We start from the raw sequence: 20,392 nt of genomic DNA, 5'->3' as shown, positions 1-20,392 counted from the left end.
TTATTTAGACATCACCATTCTGTGGCCAGAGCTTCACACTTCTTAAACCAAATGGAGCCTCACAAAACCTCTGGAAAATTCAGTAGTAATTTATGAAAAGGTAAACTTGAGAAGTATTTTCATGCTAACCAAGGGTGCTTTTTAGTTAATAATGTCAGTTATATATCGTAACCTAGTGTGGAAAAAAAAAATTACCGTTGTAAATTGAGCCAATGTGTTATTTTAAAAAATGGGATTTTTGTAAGGTATAGAAGAACACTATCTTGGTCTGAAAATTCTGGAGGCAGCTGAGTAAACATGAACTTCCTACATCATCAAAATCTATTTTTGAACTTTATAATGCTTATTTTATCACTCCATTTTTCTGCCTGCAATAAGAATTTCACTGATGAGCCCTTTTCCCTAGCAGCAACAGATACAACTGTGAAACGCCTCTGGAATCCTGTGACTTCGCAACTTTACTTTGCCTTCCATTCATGATTAGACAGAGCATTATTGTATTTGGACTGTTTCATTTTTGAGTTTTGATTTTGCTTTCCTTGAAAAAAAATTATTGCTCATTTTCTTGCATGTAGTTTCATGGCACGGAGAGCACATAGCACCATTTAAGCAAGTTGTCAGTGTTTGATAAATTGCTCCACGGCACATGAAATGGTATTCTTTTATAATAAAGGAAATTAAAAACAGAAAGAAAGAGTCCAAAAATTATCCATATGAACAAACTAAAAAATGCAAAGGAAGAGAAAAAAGAAACTGAACTAATACCTTGCCAAAGTTGTCAGTGTGCTCCTGGTAGTCTGAATTTTTTTCCTGCAGGAATTGGGGGAAACATATATATATTTATTTCAAATGGTATAATTTCATATTATTAAAGTTAATTTATGAACTTCGTTCAATAAAAGGTCAACATTTTGTTTGCATTTTGCTTCTCCTGAGATTTGTACAGAATCTGAAGATTTCACACCAACTTGTCTCTTTTAGCTGACATTGTCTTTCAGGCAGTTATTCTTTTTTGTAAATCTGAAAGCAGTGTTAATTTCAAATCTTTGAAGTGAACTGTACAGCAGCAAATTATCCCAAGACAAGAAAAAGTCCTTTCAGTTCCCAGCAGAGAAGTTTAAACTCCCAGATAGGTAATAACATCATGTATAACAGCAGACAAAATGCTTCACCAGGCATCTTTTTTAATGAGCAATAATTTAAAAACCAAAATAGAGGAAGATGCTGCTTATTAGTGGGCCTGCTGTACATCCAAGTTTATACTTAGCACACAACTAGATGTTCAAATAGCTTCTCAAATGTCCAACATTTTAAAGACAGAAACTTTAAAATCAGCCTCCACTGCAATTAAATGCCCAGCTGGACAGCATGTGTCAAATTTAAGACAATTGAATTCACCAAATTTTGTAGGCTAAATTCTGATATTGTGAATAGTACAGGTAATCAAGATCCTAACCCTGTCAGTTCCAACTTAAATAATAGAAACATTTCAATTTTAACCAGCACGATTACTGCTCCCTCACCATTCTTCGCCTGTTATTCCTCCTCATGAGTTAAACAATCAAGCTTCCAGATAGACCGATGCAGGCAAAAGTTTAAATAAACTGAATCATAGAATGGTTACAGCACAGCAGGTCATTCAATCTGTTAAGCCTATGATAGCTCTCTGAAAGCAATTTAGTTGATCCCACTCCCCTGCTCTTTCCCAATAGCCGTGCAATTCTTTTTCCTACAGATGTGTATCCAATTCCCCTTTGAAAACCATGGGTGAATTGCCTCCACCATTCTTTCAGGTAGTGCATTCCAGACTATAACCATTCACTGCATAAAAACGTTTTTCCTTCATGTTGCCTTTGATTCTTTTGCTAAGCATTTTAAATCTTGTGTCCTCTGGTTCGCAATCCTTCCACCAATGGGAACAATTTCACCCAACCGCTCTGTCCAGACCCCTCATGTTTTTGAACACTTCTATCAAATCTCCTCTCAAACTTCTCTTCTCTAATAAGAACAACTTCAGCTTCCACGTAACTGAAGTTGCACTTCTCTGGAACCATTCTTGTAATTTTTTTCTGCACCCTCTCTAAAACTTTCACATCCTTCCTAAACAACTCCAGGCTACAAAGGTAGGGACCTTAACATCTCTTGGATGGATGAATTAAGATGAGCCGAATGGCCTTCCTCATCTGTAATTATCTTGTGACCTGCAATTCATCCCTCCCCTCTACAGAAACAACCACTCTATTCATTGTTTCCTCCTTTGATTTGGCTCAGATTGGAAACAGAGCAAAACTAGGCTGCCAGCTCCATTGGTATTCCAGTACATGAACCATTGATGCTTAGCACTGCCCTGCTGCAGGGTTCCAATCAAATAAGCTGTACTTTGTAATATTTGTTAACAAGTGTCACGCACACTATCGACAACTATGCTTCGCAGAATATATCAAAACGTTTTCTTCTCAGTGTGATCAAATGGTACTGTTGAATTAAATTACATCAGAACTAGACAAGCCACTTTTTCATAAAATATTGACCATTACAGTAAACTGTGTGTTGTCCAGCACTCATATCAATCGGAATTCTCTAACCAGAATTTCTATGTTTCCCCTAAAATGATTCGTCACCATACCAACCAAAAACAATTACAAAGTTATCCAGAAGAACTTCCTGAGTACTTGTATATTAGTTCATGCTAAAGTATTGAGCTGTATTCCATCGGTAAATGGAACTCTCCGTTAATTGACATTTTTGATTAATGGCACCACTCATTTCCTGCGCGTGCCAGAGAAAGATTTTACTGTAATTCAGTGATGTGTTGGTCCTAGCTTTCCTCTCCATGCTTGCACTAATTGTATTCAGTTTATTGTCTGACAGCATCATCCGGCTGTTTGCATCACACTTCATAATTCCACTTGGCATGTTAATGCACAACAAAATCAATTTTCAAAGCAAAAAAAACTCTTATATGTTCCTCCATAATATCTGCTGACAAATTCTTAGAGATATATTTCATCCAAAACAATCCAATTGATACTCTTCTTCATTCTGCTTAGTTAGTTTCTGCAAAATATGATTTAAATCACTCAACAAAAATTTCATTGGCTTTCACAATTTAATACACAACCCCAAAATTAACATTTGCCATTGATGGGCTCAATATCCCTTTTTTTAGACTAAAATATTAAATTATACATTTTACTCACAATATTGCTGTGATGAGCTTTAGTCATGAGAAGCATTCGGCCAACCAGGTCTGTAGTGGAAACGCCTTGTGTACGTTTACATTCTCTGAATTTTTTTTTAAATCAGAAGAGACCAATATGAATATTGTTACTCACATTTCACATTCAATTAATCCATAAAGACTTTACCCCTCTATCAGCTCATCTGCTGCTATGAGAAACCCTCATCAATTCCTTTGTTACTTCTCAACTTGATTATTCAATGCTCTGCTAGCTGGTCTTCATCTTCCACCCTCTGAAAGTAGAACTCAAAAAAATAACTGCTGTCCATATCCTAACTCAACGAAATCCCATTCACCTCTGACTCTTGTGATTGCTGACTGACAATTTTAACCCTTCAATTTTGAAATTCTCATCCATATTTCCAAATCTCTCCATGACCTCTACCCACTCCATTTCTGCAACCTCCTCCAGGCTTCTGGGATCTCTATGCTTCTCCAATTCTTGCTTCATGCGCATCACCAATTTTAACTGCTCCATCACTGGCGGCCGTGCCTTCCTTTGGCATGGCCTGATTCTCTGGAATTGCCTCCCTAAACCTTCTGGCCCTCTCTCCTCTAAATATGTTTATTAAAACCTATCCCTTGGGTCAAGCTTTTGGGTATCTATTCTAATGTCACCTTATGTAGCTCGGTCTCCAATTTAGTTTGATAACACTCCTTTAGCATTAAAGGCACCATATAATTTCAAGCAGGCATTGTTGTAAAGTGCAAGTGCAAGAACTGTGAGCAGTTTACATTATAGATAGCATTAACTTCTTCACTAACTGAGGACATAGAATAAATACTTTCCATTCTGATTTGTGTCCGTGTTTGTCCATGGAATTGGTTACGACATTCACAACTCATCACAAGGTAGGCACACACTTCTTCTAACAAAGTATCTTGGAACTTGATTTTTAAGTAGTATGGTTACCTGTATCTGCCCATTTTCTTTACTTCTTCATAAGTATCTTTACCATCTGCAGTCAAAGTAATATCATCTACAAGATAAAAATTAGCAAAGAAATTAAAAATCAGCACTAGGCTACAAGACAACAGAACCAAACATCTAAAGAACTGTCTGAACTATATATTTCATTTGAAGTCTGTAAAAATATGTAACCGGTTTCAAGCATAGACATTAAAAAATGTTTCAATATTATACAGCCCTGAATGACCAGAGAAATCGACTGGATTATTGGACATAACATACCTCCATGGACACAAAAATCAGAATTATATTTATCCAGTGTTTCAAGTGTTGTTACATATGGTGCTCCCTCAATGACCTCATCAACCCACTTAATCGCACGGACCATCTTGTAACGCTCCTCCTGTGTAAATACAGGTGGACCTTTGTGCTTGGCGACTTCCTCTGAAAACAAATCAAGGAGGCTTCCATTATTAGTTTTCTTAACCTTCCTTTTGATGATTAAAAATAGGGGAAAAAGAAATTAATAGAATGATTACCAGGTGTATTCTATTACCAGTTAGATCAAATACATATCTAATATAATATAAGGTCACATTTAAACCAATATGTACTACAGTACTGACATCCTGCTCCTAAATTGAACTTTATTAAACAATAAAAGCAAAATACTGTGGATGCTGGAAATCTGAAATAAAAACAGAAAATACTGGAAAAATTCAACAGGTCTGACAGCAGTTGTGGAGACAGAAACAGAGTTAACGTTTCGAGTCCGTATAACTCCGAAGAAGTTTTTCCAGCATTTTCTGTTTTTATTTATTAAACCATAACTCTGTCATTTCTAAGTTGCATTTAGTGCTTCTTACATTTGGTACAACATACAAAATGCTGATTGATTAGAAACTAATCAAAGCAATACACAGCTGAAAGATTATACTTGAATTTCACTGAATATTCCACTTAATCAGATTATACATGGTGGCAAGAAGAAAATAAAAGGGAGGAGGAAAAAAAACAAACAAAAATCTCTAGAAAACATGTTTCCTTAATGTACACAGGAGCTACAGAATCAAGAAAGGTTCAGGGATTAATTTTAAACTAAGTACTGTTTCCATGCCATACATCAAAGGCTTTGAAATTATGTTTATATCCATGCAGAACATAAAAATCACAAGTCACGTATAGAACCTTTTACTATAATAAACTATCAATGCGATACTTTTACGTTAAAGCATTTTTAAATTGCTAAAAAAAATCTGTTCTAAAGTGTTGATTGCACCTCCATGTTCAGTCTCTTCCTTGTCTCTACACACTTGGGGAGGACAGGACAGTGGGCAATGAGCTGGAGGGCATGGGCTAGCATTACTCAAGTTAAATTTAAAATTAAGTGCAGATTCTGGTGTTCTAACCCTATCACATGATTCACCAGCACAGGCCTCATGGAAATATGAACATGTGCTTCACACCAAGTGGAATAACTCATCACTGCATTGAATTGTATCTTGAACAACCTCAAAGTTTTTGCTTTTACTATCATGCCAGCACAGCATTCTGAATGTCTTATTCTTTGAGAGTGGTACACTGTGGACCAGGAATCAGAAGATTGTAGGTTCAAGTCCCACTACAGTGTAGTATTTTTGGAGTGCTGTATTGTATGAGGTTACAGCCATTCAGATGGGATGTAAGCAAAGGTACCATCTGATCGCTTGGTTGTATCTAAAACATCCCATGGTACTATTCAAAGAAGAACAAGGGAGATCAATATTTATTCCTCAACTACCAACACTAAAAAATATACTTTGGTCATTATCTCTGCTGTTTGAGTGACCTTGCTATGTGCCAACCGGCTGCCACTTTTCCTACATTACAGATGATTATGCTTTAAAAATACTTCATTGGTCTTAGAATGAAGAAGTTGTGAAAAGTGCTTATATAACTGCAAGTTCTCTTTTTCATATGAGAGATTTGGCAGTGGGGGGGGGATCAGTTTGGGTTCCCACGCTTGACTGCTCCCTGTGGGAGAGTGCATGTGATATCCAATTCTTTGTAGATGTTGTTGATATCATCCAGCCTCATTCCCACCCGAGGAATGACACTGAGGTAGGAGTACCAGAATTCAGGGAGGAGGAAAGGTTGGAAAAGCGAAACAAAAAGGAGAAATACTGCTACTATTTCATTAAGGAAGTTAATTTTCCTCTGGCAGCTTTCTCTAACCAAGACCTATACTGTATTACACATTTAGTTTTAAGACTGAAAGTAGAAAATGTGCAGTTGACATGATTACAAATTGACTGCATTTGAGAGTTGCATTATTGTAGGCAGCTTTACATACAAAGTAAAGCATTAAATAGGCACATTAATCATAACTTTGTGATTTTACAAATAAGTTTCCGCTTCTTTTACAATGCTGGGGAAAACTGTATTAGCGTACACATACTGGTTTGTTGTGCACTCAAATTATTCAGTGAATTTCAAAAATACAGTCATGGTACTCACTGTTTTATAACACCTAGTGCACAGTGAGGTGTTTGCTTTGCAACTCACCATCTGTATGTACTCCCACAATGAGGTAATCACCCATAGCACGTGCCTGCCTCAGCTGGTTGGAGTGGCCATAATGCACCATATCATAGCTGAAAGTTAGATACACAAACACATTATTATATAATTCCCCACATTTTTAATAAACCTACACAAAGCACATGCTGCACAGCAGTTCTCCATCTGTTCTTTCCTTCTTCTGGTTAAAACGGGTTGTAGGGAAATTCAAGTTAATTTTAAAAAATCATTTTTGTATTCCTCACTCATTTATAAAGTTCTCATTGATGTTACTTTAGTTCTAAAGATCCTGCTTTTTTCCTGTAGCTCTGAAAATTTTTTCTCAGGTAATGATCCAATTCCATTTTGAAAGTCTCAACTGAACCTGCTTCACCACACTCTCAAGGCGGTGCATCCCACATCCTAACCACTCGCTGTGTGAAAAAGTATCTCATGTCACCATTGCTTCTTTTATCATTTAATCTGTGCCCTCTGGTTCCGATCCTTCCACCAATGGGAACAGTTTCTTCCCACTGACATGTCAGTAAGACAGGAAAGAAATAAAAAAATGCGTTCAAGCTATTCTTTTTCTGCTATTTTAAAACGGACTTTTGCTGAACCAAAAGGTGGCTGCTAGGGGTTACATGACTCAGTATTAGCCATCTGTCCTGGAGGCTTCCAACAGAGATTACAAGAACAAAAGAGTTCCATTTTCATCCTTGTGGAATCTCACACCTTTTTGTAAGGCCGCATTATAATCATGAAACTAGACAAGTTCCTCCCCAGCCAGGGTCATAACAAAGGCAGAGACATCGGAACTCATTATTCCCGTTGCGGTGTTAACAGCCACCATTTCACACTAAGTTTTAATAAATTTTGGCCAGAAGCACAGAAACTGTTTGCGAAGCTGTGATTAACTCATTAATGGCCCACATCATATACAACCCCCACCCTCCCCCGCCCAACCCCACAATGCTTCTAGCCTCTTCGACTGTTTTAATATTACATTTATAGCCTCGCAGATCAATCTGATTAGCTCCAACCTGAAAAGAACAACAGCAGGGCTCCCAGCTAACCAAGCAGCCAGCCATCATCTCTGGAAAATCCTTCAAGCCTGCTTTATATTTAAAGCAACTGACCATTGCCTCCAAGCAGTCTGGATACAGGAACCTCATTGTGCTGCAATCTCATTCTTTTTAAAGGACTTCTGTGATGCTGTCTCCAACCAAGGACTTGAAGGAAACCCCCTCTGAACTTTGACTTTCTGGACTCTGGAAATCATGTGAACTAATATTCATTTTGGTGGTTCTTTTACTGTTGTTATCCATAGTTGTAAAAACAAAACTCTCACTTTTCTATCCCCCCTACTGTGTGCGCGTGTGTGTGTGGCGCACGTGTGGGGTGTGGTGTGTGCGTGCATGCGTGTGTGTATGCGTATGCGTGCACGGTTGCGAACATTTCTCTCCCTTTCTCCACCACCCGGGGTTTGAATGTGAAAGAAACTAACCTGGAGTTAGTCATAAACTGTGTTACTTATAAAATTGGACCACATTAACTGAGGGTTTGGGGAAGCCAGCCACAGCGTAGTTTTAAATCAATAAACATCTCTGCTTACAGACAGATGGTGAGAGGATAAAGACTTCTATCAAGTCTCCTCTCAACGTTCTCTTCTCCAAACAGAACTATCCCAAATTCTCCCATCTTTCTACATAGCTAAAGTTCCTCTTCCCTGGAACCATTCTCGGGAGTCGTTTCTGCACCCTCTCTAATTTCTGGCCATTCCACACATGCTGCATTCATCAGCCACTTCATTCTAAGCAGACGGCAGGCAATGTCAACAGAAAATGCAAGTTTGCAACTACTTTTCTGAAACTTACTCTGACTGGACAGCAGCTGAAGTTACTTTCTACTTGATGTGAACATTGGGATTTACTATGCTCCGCTATGTTGTCTCTCTTCCCTGTTTCTCTGGCTCCAGGGAACTGACTTAATATTTCACCCTTGTCATCTTACTCAGATATTTTGGGGAAAAAACAGCCACTGCCTAAATGATTTTTGTTGCTTGAAAATGACATAATGTGGTGGGAAGTGTTTTACTGAAGACAGAAATTTCAAGGATGAATCTGCAATAGGAAAGCTCTATAAAAGGTGTAATTTAACTTAACTATGCATATAAAAATGCCTGGAAGTGAGTATGGCTGTAAGAAACCTTTTGGTTCATAGGCTTGTAATACTACCAGTTAGAAGGGACAACACCACAAGATGCAGATAGCAATGCATTTTCTAACCTTGTAGCTTACTTAATACAACCCAGGCAAGTCTATAATAAATCAGAAGCTGCACTTTACCTATGTAACACCAGTGCTAGCAGCACCATCTCCCTGAGAGAAAACGTGCTAGGAGCTGCTAACCCTGGCAGCTGGGGGGACTACCATTTTTGAAGTGGACCTACTTGGAAGCCAACGTTGGTGGCTGTGCCAAGCCTCAGACTGCCACTCACTGTGCGGGAACTGGCAGTTCTTGCAATAGTCCTGCAGGCCATAAAAGCAGCATAAAAGCCACAAAAGCTTTCCTTTAGTATTCTGCCAAAGTGACTTACAAGAGCAATGGACTAATCACAGTTCTTATTTATCGAGCTTGAACTTTGAATTTTGAACTATTGAATTTTGCAGGTCAAACAATTGTTCTTTAAGTGAACCTGCCTGAATACAATGGCCTTTTTTCATACAATGCTGTTAATTCAAGTTGGACATCAAATAGTTGAGACCGTGGAGCTGGAGAAAACACTGGAAAACAGATAAACACACAAAACATGTTGTCTTTTATATAAACCTTCTACTGACACCAAAAAGAGGTGGAACAACAATTGGGGCCAAATCCAGAAGAAATTATATGTGGGGGACAGCAAACTCTTATAAAACAAAATCTCTGAAATGCTAAACGGAATAAATAAAACAAAAAGGATCAGCAAAGTTTTGCAGAAATCTGTTGTATTCTCTGTTCACCTTATTCATTACTTACATGGATATACAGCTGCTGATGACATTAAACTTCAAGTTATGTGATTGTATGACAAATACAAGTCACTGAGGGAATTCAAAGAGATGTGGACCAAAAACCAGTGGGTTAAGGAATAGAACATAAGTTGGTGTATACTAAAAATAAATGTATAAGGGCAAACAAAAGTGCAAAAGGATTTTCTAAGAACAAAGCATCCTTCTAGAGATAGTAGACAATTCAAAACATTTCCAGTCACTGCAAAGCAGAAATCTTCAAAATTGTCAAATACTGGAATACATCAGTAAGACATTTGATTATAATTCAAAACAGGCTGAAACAGGTTATTAGCAAAGTTATATTTTGAATACTGTGTCCAATTCTGGGTACCAAGCCCTGGAAAACCTAAAAGGGGATGGGGGTGGAGGGGGGTAAGTGAGTATAGAAAGAAATTGCATTTTGTAGCATCATACAAAACCTCAGGATGTCTCAAAGCTCTTCACAGCCAAAGATCAAATCAGTCGGGTTAGTTCACACCATATAATGAAGCATACAGGTTTCTAAGCAGTGGCACCTTCAAGAAGTTTAATTAGATAAAAATATAGTTGCAGGTTCTTTCTCATGGCAAGACAGATGGGGTACTGTTTTATAACAATAGGAGCATTATTCTATGTAATGCAGAATGTATTTTTCTGTTAAAAGTGCGGCTGTTTAAGTTGGACTGTCCCTTTAAAGGTTAGAATACAATTGCTGTAGATAGAGACATTGAGGCCATTCATTTCTCAAAGACTCTAAGATTTGCTGTTGGTGGGGAAATTTGATGGACAGATATCTGCAAATTCCCAAAATCTCTTCAATGTCAAATCTTCAAAAAACTTACAACACAAGTTCACACAACGGCAGCTTGTACAAAGTGTCCATAAGCATATACCATGTTTTAAAAATCAAATCACCCTTTATTCTTGTTAGTTTGGACCAAGAGTGTAGAAAACTAAGAAAACATTGAGAAGTGTTGTAATAGGTTTTCAGCAGTTTATCCTCTGCCATTATATTTCAAACAAATGTGTTTTTAAAATCTATTTAATTATGCAAAGGGCATGTGAATGATCACGTGCTCACACATATTTATGGAATCTTTGGCACCAAGACTACATTGCAATAATGAGGACTCTCTTGTTTAAGGTGCTTCTTTTTTCTGTCTCTTCTCTTAAGAAACTATTCACAACTTTACTGTAAGCTGCTGATTGTGATTCATCATTCAACTTTACAAGTATCTATACATCTTCCTAGATTACAGGAAATATCGATTTCCCCTTTGAAAACCAAGTTTCCAAAAGTTAAATAAAAAGTTAAGGGTTTGTTTCATCAGTAAAGCAGAGCAACATTTTCAGCATACTGCCCTTCAAATTACATTATGGCAACAACAAAAAAAATTACTTATGGGAAGTTCAGTTCCACTTCCGAGTTCAGGAATGGCCCCATTATTTAATCTGCCCCACTGGGTGCTGTTACACTTATTTATCCCATAGCTTGACAATGTTTTAGTGACTGCAAATTAGAATTTTTTCTATTGAAATATCACAGATGAAATTATTCCAGAATTGAACATCAGGTTATGCCAGTATACAAGAATCAGGGTGGATAGATGAAAATGAGTAAAATGGACATATGGAACTAATGTCAAGGAATGCTTCTCCATGCACAGAGCAACAGTCACCTGAAGAAAATGGGCACAAACTACTAGATTCAGTTACATTACATAATTGAGATTGGGAAGGGGTGAAGAAACACAACCATCCTGACTGAATGTGTTATAACAGGGTAAACAGCATCTCATCTGTATCCACCTTGTGATGTATAACTGAAGCATCTATTCATAATAAACAAGTTTGTTTCAAGGTTTGTAACTTCTTGTTACAGCTGGAGATGAAATTCAAATATTTTAGGAGTTTTAGTGGACACAATGCTCAACAGATCCAGCTATTTTAGAGCATATCAATGACCTACATATATAACATTAATAAAATGCTAAACAATGTAGCCATAATAGTACAAGTCAAATGAAGTCATAGCGTCTCATACTTTTCTGAGAGTACACTGAGCAGTACTGTGCCCAGCACTGGTTATCAAGACACAAGGGAGATATTCACCCCTTAAAGTAGTTCAGGTAAGAGCAACAAGGTGATCTCCAACGTCAGAGAGCTCAGTAAGTTGGAGAACTTGTTTTTAAGTCCTAAAATGAGGTATTTGAGATATTCTGGGGGAGGCGGCGGTGTAGTGATGTCGTCACCGGATTAGTAATCCAAAGGTTAATGCTCTGGGGACACAAATTTGAATCCCACCATGGTAGCTGGTGGAATTTAAATTCAATTAATAAATCTGATATTAAAAGCTCGTCTTGGTAACAGTGACCATGACACTGTTGTTGATTGTGGCAAAACCCATCTGGTTCACTAATATCCTTTAGTGGTAGGAAATCTGCCATCCTTACCTAGCCTGGCCTACACATGACTCAGGCCCATAGAAATGTGGTTGACTCTTAAAATGCTCGCTGAAATGTTGTATAATGCTGAAATAAAATCAGTTGCATCAAACTGCTACAAAGTCTTCAAAAAGGAACAAAACTGGATGGATCACCTGGCATTGACTTAGGCACCGGAAATGACAACGGCAAACCCAGCCCTGTCGACCCTGCAAAGCCCTCAAGTGGCACTTACTCAGCAATAACCTGCTCACTGACACTCAGTTTGGGTTCCACCAGGGCCACTTAGCACCTGACCTCAATACAGCAAACATGGACAAAAAGGGCTGAACTCAAGATGTGAGGTGAGAGTAAATGCCCTTGACATCATGGCAGCATCTGAAAGTGTGCGGCATCAAGGAGCCTTAGTAAAACTGGAGTCAATAGGAATAAGGGGGGAAAAAACACTCCACTGGTAGCACAAAGGGAGGTGATTGTGGTTTTTGGAGGTCAATCATCATGGTCTCAGGACAACACTGCAGGAGTTCCTCAGGGTAGTGTCCTAGGCCCAACCAGCTTCAGCTGCTTCATCAATGACCTTCCTTCCATCATAAAGTTGGAAGTGAGGATGTTCACTGATGATTGCACAATGTTCAGCACCATTTGTGACTCTTCAGATACGGAAGCCATCAGTGTCCATTGGGAGCAAATCTTGGGCAACATTCAGGCTTTGGCTGATAAGTGGCAAGTAACACAAGTGCCAGGCAAGACCATCTCCAACAAGAAAGAATCCAACCATCTCCCTATGACATTCAATGGCATTACCCTCGTTCCCCCACTATCAACATCCTGGAGGGTTACCATTGACTAGAAACTGAATTGGACCAGCCATATAAATACTGTGGCTACAACAGCAAGTCAGAAGCTGGAAATTCTGCAGAGAGTAACTCACTTCCTGCATTGCAATCTGTCCTTTGCCTCCACCTATCACTGGCCTTCTATCCAGTTTCACATGTCCCACTCCACTTAATCAGTATATATTTCACCACATTATTACTTCTCTTTAGCTCTGAAGAAGTCATATGGACTCAAAACGTTAACTCTGTCTTTCTCTCCACAGATGCTGTCAAACCTGCTGAGTTTTTCAAGTAATTTGTGTTTTTGTTTCAGATTTCCAGCATCCACAGTATTTTGCTTTTAGCTATGATAAGTAGTTTGAGAGTTTTATTGTTCCATAATTAGTTCTTGTACTGACAGGGTGGATATTTGTTATCACCGCACTTTGTATTATTGATGGGATTTCATCATAAAGATTGATATTTTACAATAAACTTTTGATTACCTAGTGTCAGGCTTATATTATAAGCGCAATACTGAATGCTAGCTTGAAGTTTTTTTGAATTGATAGATTGGTTTGTCCTGATACTACATCAGTAAATGTCAAATTCAGTAAATAATAAAATGATGGACATCAAAATGCATGGTCAAATTAATCCAAGTCTAGCCATTTCCAATTTGACCATTTTTTCCCTTACTATTCCACTCCCCCGCCCTGCCCTCAATCAACCATTTATATTGAAATGAATTTACCGCAGGCATATTGCTTGTTTATGACATCTTTTGCAATCTCTCCTTTGCCTCCAGCTATCGCTGGCCTTCTATCCAGCTTCACCTGTCTCAACCCCCTTAAACAGTATATATTTCACCACATTTTTACTTCTCTTTAGTTCTGAAGAAGAGTCATACGGACTTGAAATGTTAACTCTGTCTTTCTCTCCAAAGATGCTGTCAGGCCTGCTGAGTTTTTCCAGCAATTTTTGTTTTTGTTATTTATCATGGCTCTGTAGTTCCTCAAGCTACACAATATAGTTGTAAACTCCTCAAACCTTGTTCTTTTGGTCTGACAACATACGAACTTTGTGATTAGTTTACAGCATTGAAATCACACACGAGTATCTATCCTTCCAGGTTGAATTGTGTATTAAGAAAACAGCTAGTCTCTTCAAAAGCAGTTCTATAAATGTGAAAAAGATGTCTACTTGATTAGAGTACCAAATTTACCAAACACTATTGCTTGATCAAAAGGTATTTCTGAATTACATTTTAGATTCTTGTACATATCTATACATCTTACAACAGACTAAAGCAACATGATCATAGATTGGTAACAGTATAGAAAGAGGCTATTCGGTCTGTTGTCTCTATTCTGGCCCCCTGAAGGAGCAATTCACCTAGGGCCACTCTGCTGCTTTTTTCCCATAGCCCTGCAAATTTTTTCTTTTCAGATAATTTTCTTTTCAAAACCTCAATTGACCCTGCTTCCACCACACTCACAGGTTGCATATTCCAGATCCTAACCACTTGCTGTATGGAAAAGATTTTCCTCATGTTGTCATTGCTTCTTTTGCTAATTTCCTTAAATCTGTATCCTCTGGTTATCGATCCTTCCACCAATAGGAAAAGTTTTCGACTCTCGCCAGACCCCTTATGATTTTGAACCTCATCAAATCTCTTTTCCTCAAAAAAAGAAGATTGAGAAGAGTCCCAACTTCTCCAACCCTTCTATGTAACTGAAGTTCCTCATCCCTGGAACCATTGTCACAAATCTTTTCTGCATTCCAATGCCTTCACATCCTTCCTGGATGCAATACTCCAGTTAAAGCTAAATGAGCGTTTTATACAGTTTTAACATAACTTCTTTGTTTTTGTACTCTATGACTCTATTGATAAAGCCCAGGACGCTCTATGCCTAATTTAGACTTTATTACTTACCCCCTTGCTCTGAACCCACATAAATAACTTAACTATTTCCTACCCTAGTCCTATTTGTCTCTCCCAGTATTCTTGTGCACCTTGGTGTTCCTCTCTAATGTTGCCTCCTGGTTCCCACATCCCTGCCAAGTTAATTTAAATCCTTCCCAATAGCGTTAGCAAATCACTCACAAGAAAATTGGTTAAGCCTCTTTTTAAGTGTAAGCTGTCCAGCCTGTACAGGGCCCATCTCCCCCAGAACTGATCACACTGTCCAAAGAATCTAAAACCCTCCCTCCTGCAACACCTCTCCAGCCATGCATTCATCTGCTTTATCCTCCTATTTCTATGCTCACCTGCACGTGAGAGTACCAGCAATAATCTGGAGATTACTATTTTTGAGATCCTGCTTGTTAATTTCCTACAGTTCCCCAAATTTCAGCTGCAGGAGCACATCCCCCTTTCTACCAACCTCATTGGTACCGGTGTCGACTACGACTGTTGGCTGTTCAAGCTCCCGCCTCAGGGTGCTCTGCAGCCAGTGACATTGTTGACCATGGCACCAGGGAGGCAACTTATCATCCTGCATTCACACCCGCAGCTGAACCTAAATTAAATGTAAATGTTAAAATTCAGTTGCAATTCTGATACATTGGATGCTAATCCACTTTAAATCAGACAAACATTTCACAAATTCATAGCTCTAGTTTAACAACTAAAGTCCAATAGTTGGTTTGAATTTTAAAAATCCTTTCTACTCACTAGAGACGACGTTAATATGAAGGGTAAATATTAATATGACAAATTAATTTTGACTTCAGTCATTTCTCCTTAGGCTCACAAAGTAAAATAAATGTCTTCCATACACGTTAAGTTTTCCCTGTGGATCTACTTTTGGTAATCCTGTGTTTACTGAATGTTTGGTTAGTCAACAGCCTGTAGCTCATTTTTACACGCTCCTCTTCAAAGCTACTTTACAGACTGTGGCAGCAAAAGGCTGATGCATTAAAGTTATTAATAAACTAAACAGGTGATCACTTTTTTTGCCATCCCTGCATCAGCAATTGACATGTAGAATATAGGTTAACCAAAGTGGAGGGATTGCTTGTTTTTTTTTAAACTTAGAGGCATTTGAAACCCATGAGGAAGTTAATGTGAAATGATTTACTGCTCATAGGTACATACTTTAATTATGATTATAAATTATTTATAAATTCTAATTGTTGTCTCATTCTGGAGGAACATGTTTACCATGCTAAAGAAACATTGATACAATGCAATTTATGAACATATTCATATAATGTCACCATTGTTCAGATCATGCCAGATATGCTTTACAGTTTACTTGTAGATTCCACTGTGACTGTAGACATTTTGCAACCTGAGGGTTAATATACAAAACAGCAATTATCATGGAAAAGCTCAGAAAGAAATTATACACAACTTGTTCAAGTCTGTCATGTTCAATTTTGGAGCTAAATGCATTCATCTGTGTTGTGGAGGTGGAAACAGCAAACAGCATGAATGAAGATGTTCACTCTCTATGATGTAGATTCGTTTTAGAACATTTACAGAATTTCCTTACTCACAGATGAACTCAGTCTCTCTAAATTAGCTTAGTGAATTACAATTTGTATAAGGGATAAAATATTTTCAGTATTGTCCTGACATAATTTTGGCACTTGTGCTTTTTAAGATTATTTATTCATTCATGGGATGTGGGTGATGCTGGCTAGGCCAACATAATTTGCCCATCGCTAATTGCCCTTGGTGGTGAGTGCCCTTCATGAGTCGCTGCAGTCCATGTGGTTAAAAAAAACCTTATGATATCATTAATTGGACTTATGTTCCCCTGTTTCAGTCAAAGTACGTGTTGTCTCAGTCATAAAAATAGCTTGCTTCAGACTTGCCTTTTATCTTGATTTTTTTCCAATTTGTGTTCTAAACTTCAGGATTTTCTTTGAAAAGTTGTCTCAAAAAATAGTTACAACTATGGTTTCACTTTTTACATAACCACAAAGATATCAAAAAATAATAAGTTAATCCTTGAATGACAACCAAGGCTTTTCTTCATCTGCTAAAACTCCTAACATGTTTCAAAAGTTGTGGATGACTAACTTATACTGTTTATTTGTCTTGTAGATAGATTTAGTTTCATCACTACCTGAATTTTTTTTACTTGTATGTTTCATGAGATGCATTACCATGGCTTTAGTCTGACTGATTCAAAGAACTCATTTTAGTCAAAAGCATTGTAAGATAGATGCTGTAACTGAGTTAAGAAAAAACCTGAAGTTACTCCCGGTTGGACCAAGTTCCTCTAGTTTACTGCAAACCAATGGTGCACGTGAAGATGTCAGGTTGGAAACCTACAGCACCATCTGCACCAAATATAGACAGTACATATTGAAGCTTATTTCAAACACAAACTGTGGTGTAGGATAATTGGCTTTGGTTTACCAGAGTTTGTTTGAAGTTAAAATTGAAGTCATACTTTTCCATTATATCCACACACTTTCAACCATTACTTTTTAGCTTAATAGCAAGGAGAAAGAACATTTTGAGTGAACATTGTTTAAAGCTAGAATGCCAGGTTCCTCCAACTGGTTAAACCAGTGAATATGTGAAGAGAAATTTTCAATCCTTGGTCTGTGCCAGGCTGATCTCAGCAGAGGTAGCAATAAGCCCATTACCATTGATCTGAATGTCCTGGCTTGTTTGTGGAAAAATATGCCAGAGTTCCCACTTCTGTTTGCATGCAGTGAACTATACTAAAAATACTTGCGGCTGAGTATCCTGTGACACTTACTGTCACCCCATGTAAAGAAGGTGCACTCCAAGGAGAACGACACTTAAAAAAGAATTAGCAACTGCAGGAGAAAAAGTGAAAAAAAGGTGGGATAAACAAACAAAAAAGCTTTGCCAGTTAAAAATAAATTGAGATGTTGGCCACTGGGTTTATAGGCATGATCCAGTAAATGGGTCCCCCAAAACCACCTATGATTCAGAGGCATTTAATTCCACAACACTACAGATGGAATGGTTTACATAATTTTAATTAGTTAGAAGCTAAAGTTAAAAGAGGCTAGAGGAAATAGGGATGGAATGGGAGAAAAATCAACAGAATTACAGATAAGTAGGCCCTCTGATCTCACCTGGAGAACACATCCCATACAGTCATCCTCTCCACTCCACTCACCCCCCAACCCCACCACACAGAAACAGTCCAACCCTCTACAAATATGTTACACTTCAAAAGAAACCCTTCACCTTCAGCAAAAGAAAGTCAATTCCCTGAAATGTCACCCTGACCCAGGGGCAGATTATTCTGCAGTACAATCACAGGGATGATTCAAGGGCAAGGGGGTGTTCATTCACTCTGCAACACCAGTCATCTCACAGTTACGTTACATAGTATTTACAGGACAATAGGCCATTCAACCCAACTGGTCCATGATGGTGTTTATGGTCCACATAATCCTCCTCCCTCTATTTACCAGGTCTAACTCCAGCAGCATATCTCTCCGTTCCATTCACCCTCATGTGTTTATCTAGTTTCCCTTTAAATGCATCCAAATTATTCACCTTATGCTTAAAAACAAATAAGGATTAATTCATCAAAATATAATTGAAACAAGGACTGAATTACCACAGATACACCACAATCAATCACATCTCTGTCAAACCTTGTGTTATATTAGCAACACAAGGTTTAATTTTAAAACCGATCTGAAGAATGACAGGAGAAAAGTTATGCCTTTCTCCCTCCCACAGTGACAGAAAGACACCCTGTGAAAGGTGGGGGAGAGGCAAGCATTTAAAGGCAATTGGGACAAACTAGCCTCTAAAAAGGGGGAGTTTACCCTTAAATAAAAGCAAAATATTGCAGATGCTGGAGAAAAAAGCGCTGGAAAAACTCAGGTCTGGCAGCACCTGAGGAGAGAAAAACAGAATTAACATTTCAAATCCAATATGATTCTTCAGGTGATAATCCTTCATATACTTTACATAAAACCATTACATGCATAGTGTTGTGGAATTAAATGTCTCTGAATCACAGGTGGCTTTGGAGGACCCATGTACTGGATCATGCCTATAAATCCGTTGGCCAACATCTCAATTTTTAAAAATTAGTGAAGCTTTGTTTATCCCACCTTTTTTTCCACTTTTTCTCCCGCAGTTGTTAATTTCTCACTTAAACATAAGGGTTAGGTTTACAGAGGCTTCGCACTCCAGGGAAACCTCCTCATTGCCGGGTCACAGCTCAGATTTAAAGGTGGCTCCTCCCTACTCGTGTACTCTCAAATTCTGATCCCAACTGAATATTTACCTGAAACAAAAACAAAAATAGCTGGAAAAACTCGGCAGGTCTGACAGCATCTGCGAAGAATATTTACCTGGCTCCTTTTGGTAGGAGATGGTATGGCATTAGTTAGCGCTAGAGCTGCAATCCTTCCCATACAGTGACTTAACAAGCGGATGGGAGCATATGGATTAGGAGAAGTGGGCCATTCAGCCTCTCGAGCCGACTCCACCATTCAATGAGATCTTGGCTGATCCGATTGTGGCCTCAACTCCACATTCCGCCTACCCCCAATGACATCTGACTCCCTTGTTAGTCAAGAACCTGCGACCCCCAATGACATTTGACTCCCTTGTTAGTCAAACACCTGCGACCCCCAATGACATCTGACTCCCTTGTTAGTCAAGAACCTGCGACCCCCAATGACATTTGACTCCCTTGTTAGTCAAGAACCTGCGACCCCCAATGACATCTGACTCCCTTGTTAGTCAAGAACCTGCGACCCCCAATGACATTTGACTCCCTTGTTAGTCAAGCACCTGCGACCCCCAATGACATCTGACTCCCTTGTTAGTCAAGAACCTGCGACCCCCAATGACATCTGGACTCCCTTGTTAGTCAAGAACCTGCGACCCCCCAATGACATTTGACTCCCTTGTTAGTCAAGAACCTACGTACCTCTGCCTTAAAAAAAACATGTTCATTGACCCTTCCTCCGCCGGTCTCTGGCAGCTCGGATTAAAGGCAACTCCTCAATCATACAGAGTTATACAGCACAGGAAACATGCCCTTCGGCCCATCGTGTCCGTGCCGGCCATCCAGCCCCTCGCTTCTCTAATCTCCATTTTCCAGCACTTGGCCCGTAGCCCCTGCTAAGCTTATGGCGTTTCCAGTGCTCATTTAAACAAATGTGGTGGCGTGGGGGGAAAATCACTCACCAGCCATCGCACCAGACTCGCACCATCCGCTTCCTCTTCTCGGGGGAACAGTTGTCCTGCGAAGTCACTCCGTTTTTAATCATCGCCGCTCTGTCGGATCTACAGGCCTGTGCACCTTCCTCTGCCTGCCCGAGCGCTGGAATTTACTGGAAGCCGCGGCTCGCGCTCCCTGACCGAAAGAGGAAGGGGGAGGAGGGAGATGGCTCGCGCGACCCGTCCTCAGCCAATCAGCGGCCGCCCCATCGGAAATGAC

General features: G+C 38.9%; 1 protein-coding gene and 1 long non-coding RNA gene across 2 annotated transcripts in view; one reads left to right on the top strand and one right to left on the bottom strand.

The window, feature by feature from the left end:
* The window catches only part of pcyt2 (phosphate cytidylyltransferase 2, ethanolamine), a 39,361-nt gene extending 19,028 nt beyond the window's left edge, over positions 1 to 20,333 (bottom strand). The window contains exons 1-6 of the mRNA XM_078571204.1: positions 20,140 to 20,333; positions 6,696 to 6,784; positions 4,434 to 4,595; positions 4,155 to 4,221; positions 3,201 to 3,285; positions 766 to 810 (exon numbers count right to left, since the gene is read on the bottom strand). Of these exons, the coding sequence (XP_078427330.1) occupies positions 766 to 810; positions 3,201 to 3,285; positions 4,155 to 4,221; positions 4,434 to 4,595; positions 6,696 to 6,784; positions 20,140 to 20,222 (531 nt within the window). The 5' untranslated portion in view covers positions 20,223 to 20,333. The remainder of the gene's footprint in view (positions 1 to 765; positions 811 to 3,200; positions 3,286 to 4,154; positions 4,222 to 4,433; positions 4,596 to 6,695; positions 6,785 to 20,139) is intronic.
* Positions 1 to 20,392, top strand: part of LOC144699875 (uncharacterized) — a 425,222-nt gene that overhangs the window by 57,613 nt on the left and 347,217 nt on the right. The window lies entirely within an intron of this gene.

This window comes from Cetorhinus maximus, chromosome 24, assembly GCF_964194155.1.
Source record: "Cetorhinus maximus chromosome 24, sCetMax3.hap1.1, whole genome shotgun sequence".
NCBI classification, from domain to species: Eukaryota; Metazoa; Chordata; class Chondrichthyes; order Lamniformes; family Cetorhinidae; genus Cetorhinus; species Cetorhinus maximus.
The sequence above is the reverse complement of the archived record's forward strand: the minus strand, read 5'-3'. Positions and strand labels throughout refer to the sequence as shown.